We start from the raw sequence: 19,235 nt of genomic DNA, 5'->3' as shown, positions 1-19,235 counted from the left end.
TTTGAAGATTCTGTTTCTTTTACAATTAGGACACGCATCATTACATTTAAAAAATTCCTTTAAAGATTTTAACAAGTCTCTAACTAGAAAGCTTTTTTCAAACACAAAAGTAACTGAAGAAAGCTCTTCATGCAGGTTTCAGGGAAGGGCTCCATGGAACAATGCTCAGAGCACTGCCCAGGACAAAGCCAACACTCGAGAGAGTACCCAACAGCTTTCACTGTTACTGACTGACGGATGATAAAAAGTATAGAGAGTAATTTAACATTAAGTTTAACTTAATATAGCAATTGTAATGTTTGACATAATGTAAATAGAAAGCTTTAACAATGTTTATTTTCAATGTAACAGCAGGCATTGCTAAACTATGTTAAACAACCAAATTATAAGTTAAAGACAACAGATGCCATATTTTCCTTCCTACATAGATTAAAAAGAAATAGGGACTATAGTGAAATTTTATTTATATTTTAATAAATAAATCTTGCCTGAAGAGCAGAGGCAAAACTAAACACTAGAAGCATACACCTTTAATCCCATGATTTGGGAAACAGAGGCAGATGGAACTCTGTGAGGTCAAGGCTACCCTGAGCTACACAAGATCAATGCAGAAACAAAGCTGGGTGGTGGCGGTGCAACCTTTAATCCCGGAACTCAGGAGGCAGAGGCAGGCAGATGTCTGTGAGTTGGAAGCCAGCCTGGTCTACAAGTGACACTTCTTGCTGTTGGCTGCAGAAAAGGAGATATGAAAATGATATTCTCACATACTACTGGTTGGCAGTATAAATTAGTCTGTATTGTAATAATGCTTTTAAAACCTCATAAATATTCTCACATTTTATCTCCTTGTGTCTATTTCACAGGATGGCAGAAAGTAATCAAAATGCACAGTGGTTTATTCTGTTTTCACAACAATGAAAACTCAGAATCCAAACAAATGTCAGTTTTAAAAAAAAGGAAAAGAACGTGATAAAGCATGAGCTTAGAAGAGCCTGTGAGGAAGTCACTGTCTGTGTCTATGGTGCTAAAGGTGCTGCTGCTTCTCGACTCTGCATGTTCCCTACAATGAGCATCTGTAATGGCCAAAACTATAATTTAGAAATTGTGTTTGCTGTATAAAAATGTGTGCCACCACAGAAATAATTTATTTGCATGTGCTATGCTAAGCTTTGCGTGAAGAACCGTTTACCTGATGTTTACCTGACATAAAACTTGGTTCTCAAGAGGGCAAGCACGAGTTCTCTGGCTAAGGCTCTCAGATCGATTATGCCCTACTTATTAGTAAACAGTCTTCCTCATCAACTATTCATCTTCAGAAGTTTATAGTCTAATTCCCGTAAGGAATAGAACCAAGTCATCACTCTTCTAGAATGAAGATATGTACCAAAGAGTTGCTCATTAGTGTTTCAGTTTCCAGGCAGTGTAGAGTGATACCAGATTTTTAAAAATAATCTTAGATGTCCACAAGAATTTCTAGTTGCTCTGGCACTGAGCAATGGCAGGATGTCCGAGACGGAGAATGCTTTTTCTGGATTGGGTCTCCTTGAAAAATATTTATGGCCCATGCTGCCGCCAGAGGCCATGTTGCTGTACATAGTCCATGCTATAGCCAGGACCATGTTAATGTGGGTGGTCTGCTGCAGGCTGTATTGATGCCCATGGATCATGCTGCTATCAAAAGTCCATGGTTGGTGCTGCATGCTGGAGGCCATGTTAGAAGTCATGATCCATGCTGCCAATGAATGCCATGGTGATGTCCATGGTCTCAATTTTCCTGCCAGGGGTCATATTAATATTCACAGTCCATGGTCCCACCAGAGGCCATGTTATTATCTGTGGACTGTGCTATCACAAGGATCCAGGATGATGCCTGTGGTTTGTGTTCCTGCAGGAGGCCATGTTAACATCTGAAGTCAAATTGGTATCCCTGGTCCGGGGACTGTGCTAATGTCTGTGGTTTTGTGCTTGCTGGAGGCCATGTGGATATCCATGGTCTGTGCTGCCACTTGAGGCATATTGATGCCAGTGTTCGTGTCCATGATCAGAGTTGTCACTGGGAACCACACTGATGTCTGTATTGTGGTCTCTGCTGCCACCAGAGGCCATATTGATGTCTATGATCCATGCTGATATCTGAGGTCTATGCTGCAACTGGAGGCCTTAATGAGGTCTGTTGTCCGTGATGCCACTAGGAACCTATGCTGGGGTCCATCTTCCATGGTGTGGCCATGGAAACAGACATGGTCCATGTGCACACTGGAGGCCATGGTACTATGGTCTGTGCTGCCACCTGCTGTCATGGACAAGAAAGCGTCTGCTGCAGTGGTACTGAAGGCTTCTGCAAAAACATCCTCCTCTACCCCCAAAACAGTCTAGAAGACAGCCCTAAAAATTTGTGATACGGAAGCTGAAGTGAAGCTCTGCACAGCTGATGACTCCTGGCAAGGGGACGAGAAAAGACTCAGTTATCTATAAGGAGCTTGCCACTGGGAGCCTGGCCGTGCTCCAATGAGTATATGGAAAAAACAAATTGTACTTGGTATTTTTTTCTTAATTTTCTTTTTTTGGGGGGGAGGAGGTGTACAAGAGTGAAAGTGTGAACCTTGTAGGAAGGGGAAGAGAGTGTGTTTGAGGTGCATTGTGTTTGAAATTCTCAATCAATAAAAATATTATGTTAGAAAAAAATTCTGGAAAGGGAGTTGCTGCCATTTTGAACAACTACAGTGTGGAGACAAAACATATGCTCTCTTAGGTGATTGCTTCAACTTTAAGGTGATTTTTGATAATGGATTGCTTTAAGAAAAATAAAATTAAAAGCCCCTTGCTGGCATTTAGGTTTTGAAGTTATACTAACCACTTATTTTTGTTGTGTTTGTTTCCTGAGATAGGGCTTCAGGCTGTCCTGGAACTCACTTTATAGACCAGGCTGGCCTGGAACTCACAGAGCTCTGCCTATCTCTGTGTTCCAAGTGCTGGAATTAAAGGTATGTGCCACCTCTGCCTGGCTTACACTACTCTTGAAGGAAGCCTGAAAGGATGCTTCAACTACTGAACGGACAGTACTCCCTGGGTCACTGAGTGGAGGACTAGTTTGCATGCAGCAGTCACTGCTGTGTGGATGAAGGCCCCTACTACTGAAACCGTCAGAAGCGTAAATATAACCAATCTACTATTTTAATTTCTTGATGTAATTTTGTAGGCTTGGAGCTAGAGACAGAAACCAGGGCTCTGCTAGGCACATGCTCTGCCACTAAACCCCACAGCCCAATGACGATCATTAAATTTGCAATTTAGGAGCAACAATTGCCTGCTATGCTTTCTATATAAATTCACGTAACAGGCTACTGATTTAAAAGTGTATCTTTAACCACAAAAGCAACTCTGAAAATAACAAACATACAACATATCGAGAATGCCAAGAAAAAAGGACCTCTAAACCAACATGATCAAAGCTCATATGAACTCACAAGACCAAGGAAGCATGCACAGGGCCTGCACGCGTCTGCACGAGGTCCTTTGTGTACATATGATGGCTTCAGTTTAGTGTTTTTATGAGATTTCTTAGTGTGCCAATGAGTGAGTCTTGTTCCTGTGCCTTCTCTTGGGCTTTCTTCCTTCTGTGCTGTCCAATTCCAACAAGTTAGTTTCTGCTTTATCTTATCTTATTATTATCCTTTAGAAAGATTCCTAATGAGAGAAAAGGAGTGGATCCAGATGGGAGGAAAAGTGAGGGGGAACTGGAAGAAATGCAGGCACAGAAAACTGTTATTGGGTATATTTTGTGAAAAAATAATCAATTTTCAATAAAATGGAAAAATCTTAAAGAAAATATCAACTATAAAACAGGAGTAAATAGCACACTCCATGTTGGTGCCTGAAACAGTGAAGGCTGTTTGAAGGGTTGGGACATTAGACTGATTCCCTCCCTCTCTCCTTCCTTTTGTTTATTTCTGAATTGGGACTCAAAATTTCAATGTCTTTTCTGGGATTCTTTTCACTGAGCCAGCAGAAAATGTCCACTACTTGTCTTTTATGAATATCAAATACATGAGAAAGCATTATCTTTGGTAATGACTCCTGTCATTTTATGAGATGCCTTATCTTAGCAGTTGTGATTACCTTAATAAATTAAGCCTATCATCCAAATGTCATAATCAAATGTGAGATAGCAAAGCAATTTTCTAAGATTGCAGTGAAATGGATAGAATATGAAACATTACTCTAAATTTTAAAAGATTATTTGCTAGGAAAACAATGAAGACAGGAGAGAAAAAATACAGAAGTTTCATCTGACATAAGGAAGTGATTGCTCTGTGTTGCTGAATGCAAATAGAAAGTTAGAGAACTTTCTGCTGACATTCTATACCGGGGGCATTCCATGCTTCTGTTCAGGGAACACATTAGTCTACTGTGTGCCTAACAAGGAACTGAAAGCTTTCAGACCATTCTGCCAAATAAACATATCCACTGTTGTCAATGTGTCTAAGTACATTTAATGGTATAACCACAGCTCAACATTTTGAAATTCAAATTATATTATTATACATTTATAACTTTTCCTTACAGACTCTGTATTTTACTTTTATGTTTTATAACTAGTCAGTAACAACCTCTAATTCATTTCTATAATTATGAGTAGTAGGGAAAAACAATGTTCACAAAATGGCTATAGAATTAACATTTGCAAACAAAGGAAACTTTTAATGAGAAATTTCTAATACTCTCTACTGACAATCACAAAGAAGTATTACTGCAAGTGTATTTATATTTTTATAGAGCTCAGTTTTACTTCATTAGTTTCTCTACCGATCTACTCTAACTTGGAAAAGAACTTTGAATTGCTTCAACAAATCAAAAGAAAACATAGGTTTGTCTTTCTTTTTTACCGTTTGCCCCGAGGATAATGCCGAACATATTCTCCAACATCATGAGCAGCAACAGCTAAGACTTGTGGATCATCTGATACCTCCAAAAGTTTTGTCAAGATTCTGAAATAAAATGTAATCCAGAAATATCAAGCTGTGTATTTTTCTACAGAGTACAATATAATACAGGTATAATACTGATATCTCACTCAAAGCAGATTCTAGGATTTCACCATAATGTCTATATTAGCGCTTTTCAAACCTTTGTATGTGTACACAGGCTACCCACAGCTTATAAGCAATACCATTTACATACAAGTCATCGAACATAACATGAGACTAGATAGGTCACAGGCCTAGGGGAAGAAAACCTACTACTATTTTTAACTCTGCTAAGGGAGCATGTCAATAAAATCATTCCTAATAACATACTGCTATACTCATAAATCAGTGCCTTGCTCAACTCACATCACAGAAGTTTCTTGTAGCAGTAGACAGAAATTAATACAGAGACCCACAACTGGACAGTGTGCAGAGATTGAGAGATTTTGGAGCATTCAGTCCTAAGTGGGATCTCTTTAACAAACCCTCCCCTAGCTTACCATTTCCTATAACTGAAGAATACTGAGGGGACCAAAAATGAAAGGGTACCCATTAGATCTGTGGTGAAGAACTCCCAGACTAGGATCCCATTGGAAGAAGTGAATAGAGAAGGGAAGTAAACAAGTAGAAGTGCTAGAGAGAGCCTTGTCTTCAGGTATAACCTTTATACAGAAAGGGGGAAATGCAGGATTCTGTGTGCAGGTGAAAATCTGATGCAGATACAGAAGAGCTTTGCCTGAAGGCTTAATTTGGCAAAGTCTGTGAAGCAAGAATGGACAGAACCTGAGACTGTGGGACATGGGAACAAATGATAGCTTTTATATGTGTACTGTGAAAGCAAAGAAAATAGCATTGTAACTACTCACCCTTCCCTGAGACAAAGGTTCACCGACCATAATGAATATACCACATTAATGTAAAATAGGAAATTAGCTGGATAAGGTGACATATACCTGTATCCTAGCATTTGTGAGGCTAAAAGAGGCTCTCAAGTTCAAGGTACTCAGAACTATACACACACAATGTGTGTGTGTGTGTGTGTGTGTGTGTGTGTATCCTACAGAGAAAGAAGAGAGAAGGGGAAGGTTGAAGTGGAATGAAAGGGAAATTCTTGGGTATATCTTCATAACCTGAGTTTGACAATAAATTGTTTTGTTAAGATACCAAAAGTAGAAGAAATCAAAGGGAGGGAAGGAGGGAGGGAGGGAGGGAGGGAGAGAGGGAGGGAGGGAGGGAGGGAGGGAGGGAGGGAGGGAGGGAGGGAGGGAGGGAAGAAAGCTACTTGAGGTAATTAACCATCAGGAAATACAACAACAAAACCCAGTGCGGTGGGGGGGGGGGGGGTCAGTGGAATATCATTCATTACCTTAAGACAAAGTCAAAAGGCCGAAATCCAAACAATTATAAGTCTTAGGCTAGTGTAGAGTAGTGCAGAGCTTGCCTAGTATGGATAAAGCCCTGCCTGGTTCAATCCTCAATCTTGGTTAAAAGGCACAGAAATGAGAATTATACAATCTGCACAGCCACTTTGAAAACCAGTCTGGCAGTTCCCACAAAGAGTTAAGTCTATTTACCATATTACTCAGCATCCTAATACTAGGCTGGAATATAGATTGCATAAAAATGAGAAAGTGGCATGAACCCAGAACTCATGCCTCTCTGCTTCTTTGCCTGTTTTGTCTACACGCATTCCAGGTGCCTGCAGAAGCCAGAAGGGGGCAAATAATCCTCCTAGAGTCACCGATGATGCTGCTATCTGGGTGCTGGGAATCAAATCTGGGTCCTCTGGAAGAGCAGCATGTGCTCTTAACCACTGAGCCATCTCCAAGCTCCCAGTCCCTCCCCTCCCTCCACTCCCTGACTGCAGATGCAGTATGACTAGCTGCCTCAGGCAAAAGGAAGGACAGGCAGGAAGAGAACAGGCTAGAACATCAACTTGTACAGAGAGCATTACTGGTGGGATCACTGCTCATAGTCAAAGGGAGAAAGAATTCAACTGTCCATGAACTAGTGAGTTATAACAGCACATGGGTTTATGTGTACACTGGAGTACTGTTGATCCATATGGAGAAATGAATAAAATACTCATAAACACTGCAATATGGATGAGCTCTGAATACCTGGTAAGGGAGGGATCCCAGTGTCAAAGGACAAAAGCAACATGAATGAGGGACAGAGAATGTACAAAGAAGGTGGAGGAAGAAAAGAAAGAAAGGGTGAGGGTGACAACAATCACAATGCACTATATATGTACAAAGTTTATCATAAATTAATAAAAAAAATTGCTTTGTTTTCAATAGAGGGTTCTCTGTGTAGCCCTAGGTGTCCTGGAACTTCTTTCACAGACTAGGCTGGTCTCGAACTCACCTGCCTCTAACTCCCAAGTGCTGGGATTAAAGGTGTGCATCACTACTACCCTACTAATAAAACATTTTTAAGACAAATAGATAATTACATTTGCTCTTCCAAAACAGAAAGGAAGGACAGTCAGGCAAAGATCAATAATACACACCTGTAATACCAGCATGTTGGGGGCGGGCTGAGTCTAGAGGAGTGCCAGGAGTTCCAGGTCAAGCCTGGGCTACAAAGTGAGTCTCTACATCAAAAAGAAAAGCGGGAAGAGAGGGGAGTGAAAGAAAAATGAAGAAAAGAAAGAGAAAATCTTAAGGGAAAAGATGGAATACAGTGAGTACGGCACTTGCCCAGTAAGTCTAGGCCTAGGTTCAATCTCAGTACCACAGAAAAAGGTCAAAATAAAAAATACAAGGATATTCTGTGCCCTTGATAGGCAAAATCTTAACCAACACATAGACAAGCACTAGCCATATATAGAAATATTAGTAGATCGAGTCTTTTAAAGTTAAAAGCTTGTGTTTACCAAGGACACAGATAAAGAGTAAAATGGAATGAAACAAAATGAGAATATTCTAAATGTATACATGGCAAACAATCATGTTCAAAATATCAAATTCCTATAAAATTAAAAAAAAACTCATCAAATTGGGCATGTATTTCTCCAAGAGAAGATGATACCTAGCTGATCAAAAGCCTAAAGGCATTCAACACATAATTCAGCAAGAAAACATAAACTGAAACCACAGAACTCCTAATTCTTAGGGAATAACAAAGCCAAATGTTGATGGGAATCTGAATAACTAAAGAGCACAGCATGTGATCCCAACTTACTTCAAGAGTTCATAGTTCTTCTCGTTCAACCTCACAGCATTCTCTCTCCAGAACTTCTCAGACTTGTGTACAGGACTCCATTCCAACCTTCCAGATTTAAGCTCTGAACTGTATTCATCAAATGAGCTATAAAATCATAGGAATAAATTCCAGTTATAAGAATCGGAGAGAGCCGGGCGGTGGTGGCGCACGCCTTTAATCCCAGCACTCGGGAGGCAGAGGCAGGCGGATCTCTGTGAGTTCGAGACCAGCCTGGTCTACAAGAGCTAGTTCCAGGACAGGCTCCAAAACCACAGAGAAACCTTGTCTCGAAAAACCCAAAAAAAAAAAAAAAAAAAAAAAAACAAGAATCGGAGAGGTATCCCAAAATTAAGCAAATTAAAATATGACTTAATTTCAAAGACTAAAGCCAGTCTTGATGACACACACCTCTAATCCCAATACTTGGAAAGCAGGAGACAGATTTCTTTTAGTTCAAGGCCAATCTGATCTACATATCCAGTTCTAGGACAACAAAGACTACATAGTGAGACTGTCTCAAAACAAACAAACAAAAAAAGGACTAAAATAACAACTATAAAGAGTGACTGCCCTCTATGATTAATAAGAACTAGCCGGGCGGTGGTAGCGCACACCTTTAATCCCAGCACTCGGGAGGTAGAGGCAGGTGGATCTCTGTGAGTTCAAGGCCAGCCTGGTCTACAAGAGCTAGTTCCAGGACAGGAACCAAAAAGTTATGGAGAAACCCTGTCTCTAAAATCAAAAAAAAAAAAAAAAAAAAAAAATCATAAGAACTAAAATCCTACAGTGCCAAAATTGAAGTATAAAATATTAAAATCATTATTTGTTCCCAAAATCTTTACTCCAAATAAATATATGACTATGTAGTCATGGGAAAAAATTATAATCTCTACTATGATAATCAAAGAAGTGTAATTTGCCAGGTCAGTAGATATATTATTGTGAACATAAGTAAAAAGCAGAGACTATTAAAATAACATAACCTACTATATCACAAAAACAAAAATCATGTGTATCCGTATAAATGTTAAGTATGACTACTAATAATATAGACATGATCTGTTGAAATAATCTCTTTCAAAATTAGGAGCAAAAAAATCTGTATACAGTAACAAACTCAATATATTAGAATTCAAAAATCAATAGGTTATGTACAGTAATCTGGTTGTTTTAAATGTGGTTTTAGTTACTGTGAACTGATCTGTCAACTTGAGATCGAGAATAAACTGAGACATACCTCTGGGCACAACTGTGGGGCTTATCTTGATTGGGTTAACTGAAGTTTGTGGTTTGAACGTGAAATGGCCCAGGGAGGCTCATCTTTTAAAACTTGGTCCCTAGATGATGGTGCTGTTTGAGATAACTGTGGAATGTTTAGGAGGTGGTGTGTCTTGTTGGAAGTGGGTCCTGTGGCTTTTCACATTCAGTTTCTTGTTCCCTCTCTGCTTTGAGGGCAGACGCAATGTGAGCAGCCAGATTCCGGCTGCTGCCACCACACCTCCTCTATGTTGCCATTATTTCTCCTTATAGTCTACGTTCCTTGAGAGCTGGACGCTAACATAAATACTTTCTCCCTTAGGTTGCTACAGTCGGGGTATTTTATTATTTTATCACAGTAACAAAAAGCAATGACGACAAGACACAAAGACTTGCCTGTTTTCAATGTCTCTAATCTCTAGGCTGGGAACCTGGATTGTGTAAGAAAGAACCTGAGCACAAGCACTCATCCTCCCTATTTCCTGACTGCAGGTGCAATATGACAGCTGTCACAATTCCTGCCACCATGCCCTCCACCCCAGAATAGAACACAAATTCCTGCCACCATGCCCTCCCACCCCAGAATAGAACACATACACTCTGGAACACAAACATAAACCTTTCTCCCCTCAGGGAACTTTATCACTTTATCACAGGACCAGCCTGACTACATCTTAACAGAAAGGTCAGAAGAAGTTCCTTTCTGTTTGCTCCAAGATTCAGGCTGACCATACTTTACCCTTTCTAGAAACTGACATGTTCCCCACCCCTACGGAGTTTGATTCACACCTTGAACGCACCTTGATAAGATTTTCTGCCAAATAATTCTGAAATGTCCAGACAAGTTCCTATGTAACCAAAATCCCCCAGCTCTTGAAAACCCCCTAGCCTTCTTGGTTGGTTTGTTTGTTTTGTTTTGTTGTTGTTGTGTTATATAAGCCACACTTTTTCCTATGTTCAGAACTATTTTTTCAAATCCTGCTTTAGGGAAATAACTGTGTCTGACAGAAAACAAAGCTTGCTTCATTTGACCAAAGAATTTGGGGTAATGGTCTTTAATCTCATTTGGTCGGATTAACACTTTAATTCAGTGATTAAGAGAATGTGAAAAATAACTAACAGAACACCTAAACAGACAGTATCAATACATGCTTGAACTTACTTTCAAATACAGCTTTAAAAGATATAACCATTAATGTTGACATTATATAGCAGGTAAGTTGACCAGAATGCCTGTTTGAATACTTATTTAATAGACAAGTGATAAGTAAATTAACATTTTCATATTCATCCTAAACATAATAATAAAAATGGTATAAGCCAGCTATATTCACCACCCAGCTAGTGTTATGTAAAGAAAATGGTGGGAATCTCTCCAAATAAGGACAACCAAATGTTTGATCCTATGGTTAACGATGTAGAATCTTTCAGTAGAAAACACAGCATATTGTAGAAAAATATGATTTTAATACTTTACAATCAATTTAAATTTACTTTAAAAGTTATATAACCCACTGTGCACATCTCTAGATCTAGCTACTCAGAAGACTAAGGCAGGATTCCTTCTTTACAAGGTCAAACAAATCTCAAAGATTCAATATGTAGCAATTTTTAAAAGAATAGTGAGGGGGGCTGGAGAAATGGCTCAGTGGTTAAGAGCATTGCCTGCTCTTCCAAAGGTCCTGAGTTCAATTCCCAGCAACCACATGGTGGCTCACAACCATCTGTAATGAGGTCTGGTGCCCTCTTCTGGCCTGCAGACATACACTCAGACAGAATATTGTATACATAATAAAAAATAAATATTAAAAAAAAAAAAAAGAATAGTGAGGACAGGCATGGTGGTACACACCTTAAATCTCAGCAGAGGTGGGAAGATCTGTGAGTTTGAGGCCAGTCTGAAATACACAGTGAGTTCCAGGACAGCCAGAGATAAATGAGACCTTATCTCAAATAATGATAATTATGATGATAACACACCTAAGGTCCTGGACACTCTCACCAAGTTTTTCCAAAAGAAATTTGATGTCTTCACTGATATCTTCATCATCATACTTCTGCTGTTCCAAATTCTCCAACTGTTTCAGGACTTTGCACTGAATCATAGCCAAAGCATATTCTTGGCGAGTTTCTCTTTCAGTTGATTTTTCTAAGAAATTCTGGGTTGGGACAGAGACATTGATAAAGTATATGATGTTTGCAGACATCCACACACACTTCTTTACATCTTCCTTCTGTTTCTCATTTAACCAATACTTTTTAGGTCACACTATCTAGAATCCTTCTTTCCTGAATTCTTATCAGAAGCCAATTTCTGAGTATGAAATACCTCTAGTTTAAATTTGAAACATCTTCCAAAGGTCAGTATTATAAAAGTTTAGCTGCTAGCCTACAGTGTTTTCGTGACATAGTAGAACTTTTAAGAAATGCAAGAAGTCAGATTAGTCACTGTATCCACTACCCCTGAGTTCCCATGTCCTCTTCCAGGTCGACTCTAGTCAGTCCCCCTTGACCTCCCCAAATGTGCCTTTTCTTCAACCAGCTAGATCTACCCAAGTCTAACAACCTGTGTACCAGGCTAGTCTCATGTCCCCAGCCTGTACCACAGCAACCAGTAGGTTTCCACCAGGCTGCACCCTACTTGTACCCACCCACAGATCCCTTCTGCATTGCCTCCAACCATCACACTCAGTAGTCAGATTTCTCATTCCTCCTCCCTTGCCTGCATAGCAAAGGAGCTCTAGACTTCAGCAAGGATCCTCCCTGCCTATCCTACAAGCCACAGGATACCATACCATACCCAATATGTCTATTCCGCAAGATCTACCTCTCCACATTCCAAGCTTGGAACAGAAAGCACATGCCTATACCAGCCCCGTATCCTCATGTCACTTATAACAGGGCTCTGGAGACCACCAGTTAACAAATGGAATCCCCGAGAAGGACACCTGTCACAGAGTAATAAGCAGCACATGAAACATGTTCAGTAATATCACTTGGGTAGGCATCTCCCAGAAACTCATCTGAATCCTAAGGCAACCAACAAAATGACCAGACAATGGATTCACAGAATGTTGACAATGGCTTTGAGGAAACACTTAACATTACTTTGTTATATAACAAAGTGACTCTCTCTCCTCAAGCTTCCTCATCTTTAAACTCACTTTTATAGCTGACAAAATTATAATATCCTGACAACATAATTGTAATGTTTATATATTGGAAGTCTTTACAGTTGACTCAGAAGTATGCTCCTAATCAGGAGACCCAGGATCCAAAACACCTCCAGACTAACATACAGGACCTGAGAAAAAACTCCTTTAATAGTCCTGCAGCAGGCACTGCAACAGAAAGGGACTTCCTCCATCTGAATATAACCAAAATACACTTCATCTCCAAGTCATACATTCTGTTCATTACATGCCTTACTTCTCACCTTTCAAAGACGATCACAGTAAAAAATGCTGCACACATACATGCCAACAACAATAACAATCTCCCTCTAGGACTTACACGGAATGCTGCAAGAATGATTCTTGTTACTTTCTCTTTGACAGATTCTTGAAGGATGTCTGATAGAACAGGAATGATATTGTACCGGCGAAGGTGTTCACACATCTGAGGACTGAATGCCAGGAGCCATATTGAAAAAATCATTTGATATTGGAGTTGAAAGCCACACTTGTTACTCAAAACGCCCATTATGCTGAAAAAGAATAGAAGGGGAGGGAAAAAAATATTTTATTCCAGCACATCAAAAAAATGAAATATGCTTACACTGAAGGAGCAAGTCTCTGAACTGTCTTCAGCTTCCTCTCTAGCAGCCACAGCACTCAGCTAACTCACAGCCAGACTACAACTCACGAGGACCATCATCCTCTCTGGAAGGCATGGGACCTTGGGAAGCAGGAGCACCTCTGCAAGGAAACAGTGAGAAAGGGAGCCAGAATCTGAAGAAAGAGGGCTGCAGGCAAAATCAACAGGGTGTGCTGACAAAGTGAACGTCTCTACCTTTCAGGTCAATTTTACAGGAAGACTTTCAGTTTATACAACCAAGGGAAGACTTTTTAAATAGGTAAGAAACCCAGAAAAATGACATGGTGACTTTGGGTAAAGAAATACAGCCTGTGAAATAAATACATCACAGAATTTGGGAATCAGAAAAATGTCAGAAGCTTCTAGAAAACTGGGAAACTGAGAATATTCCCTTGAAGTGAAAGCAGTATTCTCATTGTACTGAAGGAGAGAATGTGTAAGAGAAAAAAAGAATCTAAGTATATATCCCTGAGGAATATCTACATCCAACAACTGGCAGAAACTACAAATAAGACAACTAAGAAGGACAGCGGAACTAAGGAAGCACAAAATCCACAGAATGTCCACCAAACTGTCCTAGAATATAAGCTACAGCTTTTAGCAAACATCAATACTGTTCATCAATTTGAAGAAGTGTATCATACTAACCCAAAATATTAACATGGAAAAATGGTAAGAAGAGGAAGCCATTTGTACTGTAACTTTCCGTTAATCTAAAAGTTGTTCAGGTATACACTGTCTCAGCTCTACATTTTTTGTGTTCACTGGACTATGCCTAATGTTCTGTGTATGTTTCTTTTCAGATTAGGTTGTTAGAAAAAAAAACTTGCTTTTCTTCAATGCTTTCAGTATCCCAACTGCTACGAAATTATGTGTTTTTATAGTATCAACATCCTAATGCTTGATTTCTTTGCTCTCTTCCAGTAACTAAAGCAAGCTTTCTATACTTTGCTTTGCTGATGCCCTAGACACTGGGTTAGATTAGGTCCCAGTATGGGAAGCTAGAGGCTGACTATAAGGGCAGACAAAAAGTACTTGCTGTGAGCATCACCCAGTCAAACCCTTCCTCACAGGGTAATACATCTTCCCCATGGCAATAGCCAACTCAATTATAGTTGTTCTGGGTCTAAAAGAAAATGCCTCAGAGACACCAGCCATCCGTGTGTGCCCCCACCCAAGAGGCCTGACATAAAGTTCCTTCTCAGAAATCAAACACCAACATCAGGACAACCTCCTCCTCAGAGGTCTAAATTTCAGCTTTACTCAGTCCTCCAAGCATGTGAATTTCTATGATCCTAAACCCTGATCTAGAGACGGTATCATCCTTTGCTTTAGTTTCAGGGGGAAAAAAAGTTAGCAAATATGCATCTAGTTAATTCTTTAACCAATTAGCCTCTAAAAATTTTTGACACCACAGGAGTTGGGGGGAACATAGGGAAAGAACACAGCTGCTGAAACCAAAGTACAAAAGTTTCCAAGGAGAGCCGGGCGGTGGTGGCGCACGCCTTTAATCCTAGCACTTGGGAGGCAGAGGCAGGCGGATCTCTGTGAGTTCGAGACCAGCCTGGTCTACAAGAGCTAGTTCCAGGACAGGCTCCAAAACCACAGAGAAACCCTGTCTCGAAAAAAAAAAAAAAAAGTTTCCAAGGAGGCAGGCATCAACAATGATGGCTCCTTCAGAGAAACTGGCAAGAGCTTAAAGTTAGTAGACAGCGAGTATAGTCAATAAATATACAACACAATGAAAAAGATAGTTCTCCTATATAAATATTTAGAAAATACTGTATCATATATATAATAGGTTTTTAACCAAACAGCTCAATAAGCTAATTAAAATGTAGAGTAGTTTTTAGCAATCAGTGACCAGTTCTTCAAATAGGGAACACTTGAAATTCTTTCTCCTCACATCCTTCCTAGAAAAGCAACAAAAAGAAACAGAAATTTTGATTGCAATAGAAAAATTAAAAAGTTTATTTCCTTTCTGAGATACTTAACACTGTCAATTGTCCTTCAAAGTTGTTTAATAGTAGTAATGACAATATCAAATTTAATAGTAGTAATGACAGTATCAAATTTGATCTACCTATATATGCCAAGAGGATCTAAAACAATGAGTATTTTATTTTTTGGAATTAAATACATATACATATATATCATCTGTAGACAGATTGCTATTTTGTAATGTTACTTCATACTTACAGGTTCCCTGATTGGGGGTAAAAGGTATCTGCTTTTGGCTTAGTAAAATAAAATTTTTGTATCTTTCAATAACCATATGGGTTAACTACACCTGTTATATACCTATAACATACTATGGGATTAGAGTACCCTGTGCTATTTCACCTTATTAAATATTTTTTCACTAATTATATTAATATTTTATTAATTATAATTAATTTGCCATTATACAAAAAGCTGCAGTCATATAAATTTAGTTTATTATTTAATAAATATTAATTTATTTAAAAATGTCAAAGAGAAATGTTTTTAAATGTCATTCTACAATAAAAGTAAAGGCCACTCACTCACCAGTTCACCCCATCTGCTTCCACCCAGGCAAAACGGTACTCATTGACCCGGAGCATCAGCTGCAGACAGCCAGCAACACACTGCACATACTGAGAACTCTAACAGGAAAAGTGCACAGTGTTAGACTGAAAGGTGTTCTAAGTCATGAGACCAAGCACATGCGTTCCTAGGAAAGTCTGCCTTTTTACTACAGTTTGTCAGCTTTGGAGCACCCAGTCCGCTGACATGCTTTCAGAAGCCTATCCTCGTGTCTGTTGTTAACTTTGTCTTTAGAAATTAAGGTGACTGTTGTATACCAAATTAAATCTACACAATTCAGAATGACATAACACACTTAGAGAAATTAATTAACAAAGTAACTGTACCTTTGATACAGTTTGATAAATAAATAGTTCACCTTGCCATTTCTGTATCTTGGACAGAGGCTCTACATAATTATACAAATATGAAAAATAAAAAACAAAGGAAAATGGGCTTATACTGGGGCAACTTCAGCACAGTGTAAACCTTTACTTTAATACTCGGTTTCTTCCCTCCTGGTGAGAAGACCTGCAAGCGCACTGCCATGGTGGAAGGCAGTGATCCACTCAGCACACAACAACCATGCAGGAACTCAGTCTTTGGATGTCTTATAAAATATCTAATGAGAACTGGGCAAGGTGGTGCCTGCCTTTAATCCCAGCACTCAGGATGTAGAAGCTAGCCTGGTCTACAGAGCAAGATGCAGGACAGCCAGGGCTACACAGAAAAATCCTGTCTTGAAAAAAATCTAGTCAACATTTGTTAAAGATAACACAGATTTTTAAAACTTAGTTCAATAGCTGCATGTCATAGAAACTGTAACTTGAAATAAATGAAAATCAACTCTTAGAAAACATAAACCCTTCCATTTTTCCACAGCTAGTAAAAACCTCTGCTCTAAGCTCTTGTCTAAATATTTCCATGAGAGATATGTCTTTAAAAAGTTGAGGAACGAAAATTTAAGCTCTAGCCTTCATAATGAACGAATTTAAAAAATGTAAAAAGAATCATAGATGTCAAAAAAATCCATAAAACCTAAAATTTGATATTATTAAGCTTAGTGTTTTAATTGAAATGATACATGAGCTGGAACACTACAAAGAAATTTACAGCATTCAAATACAAAAATATAATGAAGTGAGTAGTTTGATAAACAAATATTATAAAGAAAAGGGAGTTTATTTCTACCTAGACAGTGATGACATATAATATGCACAGATAAAGTTTAACATCCCACGTTAGCAGAAGCTGAACGTGACGGCTCATGCCCAAAAGCCCAGCACTTGGAAAGCTGAAGCAAGAGGATTTCTACAAGTCTAAACTAGCCTGGAGTATATATTTCATTCCAGGTCAAGCTGGGCTACAGAATGAGTCCTTATCACAAAAGCCAAACACAAGCAAAATTATATTAGCAGAACTTACAATGACAAAATCATTTCATCTCAAACTTTTCTGCAATGAAAAAAAATACGTTTATTTTTTTTTCAATTATTTCAGAAGTTAGAAGCTTCTACCAGAGAATATAAACCCCACCTTTCTTGTTTACAGAAAACCTGGGAGAGATTTCTAGATACCAATAGTAAAAGAGCAACAAAGGCACCTTTGCTGAATCATGAGATGCTAAATAGTTAGCACACACAGCACAAAACAAGAATGGGCTCCACGCTGTCAGTTACAACTAGGACTCTTTCCTATGGATTGCTATACACAGGGTCCAACCCATGCCAGTGATGACAGACTATAGCAAATGACTAGGGCTAGCTATGTAGACTAGTCTGGTCTCAATCCACCCGCCTCTGCTTCCTAAATGCTGGGTGTACACCACTACATCCATTTACACACTTGCCTTCAACTGAAATGGAGAGCATCTGTTTGTTTACTTTCCCTTAACTGCTGATTAGTAGTGTCTGGTATAAATAATGTAATGATTGTTTAAAAGAAAATAATTAGCCTTAGCTAAATCAACTCATTCACTATTACCTTTAATCCTACAGAAAAGCAATTCAATAAATACTACTAGAGAAAAATCACACAATTATGAAAAACCATAAGCAATCAAGTCTCTCCTCTCTGCCGTTCTCCACAGGAGCTCTCCTCCTGTCCGACTCTTCCTCTCAACAGACCAAAGAAAAATAAAGACTAAGCCTAAGGACTGGTTCTACTATAAATACCTCAATCCCTAAGCTCATCCATAGTTATAGCCCTTCTTCCTGTCCTTTACCTACGAGTACAGCTCACACCTTCAGCAAGATCTGTCTCACACGCACACACACACACACACACACGCACACACGCACGCACGCACACACGCGCGCACACGCACACACCTTTTTGCCCCATTATGCTCCACCATTCAGAACCCTTTGCTGCAGTCTTACCCTCCCTCTTCTTCCTTATACTTTCACTTTCTGAAGAGTATCAAAGTAATTCAAAAATTAAGGAACAAATATACAAGTATAAAGATAAATTTATTAATGGGATGAACACTAATGTTGAATTTTCACTTTGATAACGCTATGACTTATGTGCACGCTACACTTCTAAAGGAGTCAAAGCTGATGGCATTCATCTACATTTTGGAGTTGTAACCTCTACAGAAAACAAATCTGTACTCCACAAATTCATCATAAAAATGCTCTGTACACCGGGAAGTGGTGGCGCACACCTTTAATCCAGCACTAAGAAGGCAGAGGCAAGCAGATCTCTGTGAGTTCGAGGCTCTAAAACTACAGTGAAAATTGTCTCAGAAAAAAAAAAAAAAGTTCTGTGCACTGTTATCAGTGAAGCGCAAAGGTGGACTTCAGAAACAAAACTAACAAAAGTAAGCCCCAGAAACTAGTGTTTTGTAAGAAATAGAAAACAGAATGCTGACTAACAGCTCCAGAAGTATTTAACATCGCATAGTCATAAAAGAACTATTTTTCTATTAGAACCAAAAGCCTAGTATGAATATGTGTATATAAAGTGTAGTTGTTTTTATTTTATTTTCTTAGTTTCTGACAGACATTCACTTAAATATAACACAGAAGCATGTCTGTAATCCCAGCATTTGAGAAGACAAGCAAGAAGTCCTCAAATTTTAGGTCGGCAAGGCTTGTCTCAAAACAAAATAAGCCAAATAGCAATAGCAACAAAATCCCAAGAGGAAACTTAAATAAATGGAATTCTGCCTTGTTGAAGGTTCATAAACTGGCTTAGAAAACTGACTGGTAACAACTGCCAGTGCTAGATTCACACAACCCCAATACTCACAATTCCACTCTGGAGTAAGTGCTATGGATATAATATATATACTACATAGAACAAAAAACATGTACAGAATGTTCACAGCTAAATTATACACAATGATCAAAAACCTGAAGTAACCAAATATTAATCATTTATAATATTACTTATGTGATTAATTACTACACAGCAAAGTTAAGGAATATTGATAGA

General features: G+C 38.9%; 1 protein-coding gene across 3 annotated transcripts in view; it reads right to left on the bottom strand.

The window, feature by feature from the left end:
* Atp6v1h (ATPase H+ transporting V1 subunit H) overlaps positions 1 to 19,235 on the bottom strand; it is a 67,203-nt gene that overhangs the window by 25,518 nt on the left and 22,450 nt on the right. For all 3 annotated transcript variants that reach the window (XM_057790617.1, XM_057790619.1, XM_057790618.1), the window contains 5 exons: positions 15,777 to 15,874; positions 12,945 to 13,137; positions 11,412 to 11,590; positions 8,154 to 8,279; positions 4,887 to 4,988 (listed from right to left, as the gene is read on the bottom strand). In XM_057790617.1, the coding sequence (XP_057646600.1) occupies positions 4,887 to 4,988; positions 8,154 to 8,279; positions 11,412 to 11,590; positions 12,945 to 13,137; positions 15,777 to 15,874 (698 nt within the window). The remainder of the gene's footprint in view (positions 1 to 4,886; positions 4,989 to 8,153; positions 8,280 to 11,411; positions 11,591 to 12,944; positions 13,138 to 15,776; positions 15,875 to 19,235) is intronic.

Source organism: Chionomys nivalis, chromosome 16 (genome assembly GCF_950005125.1).
Source record: "Chionomys nivalis chromosome 16, mChiNiv1.1, whole genome shotgun sequence".
Lineage (NCBI taxonomy): Eukaryota > Metazoa > Chordata > Mammalia > Rodentia > Cricetidae > Chionomys > Chionomys nivalis.
The sequence above is the reverse complement of the archived record's forward strand: the minus strand, read 5'-3'. Positions and strand labels throughout refer to the sequence as shown.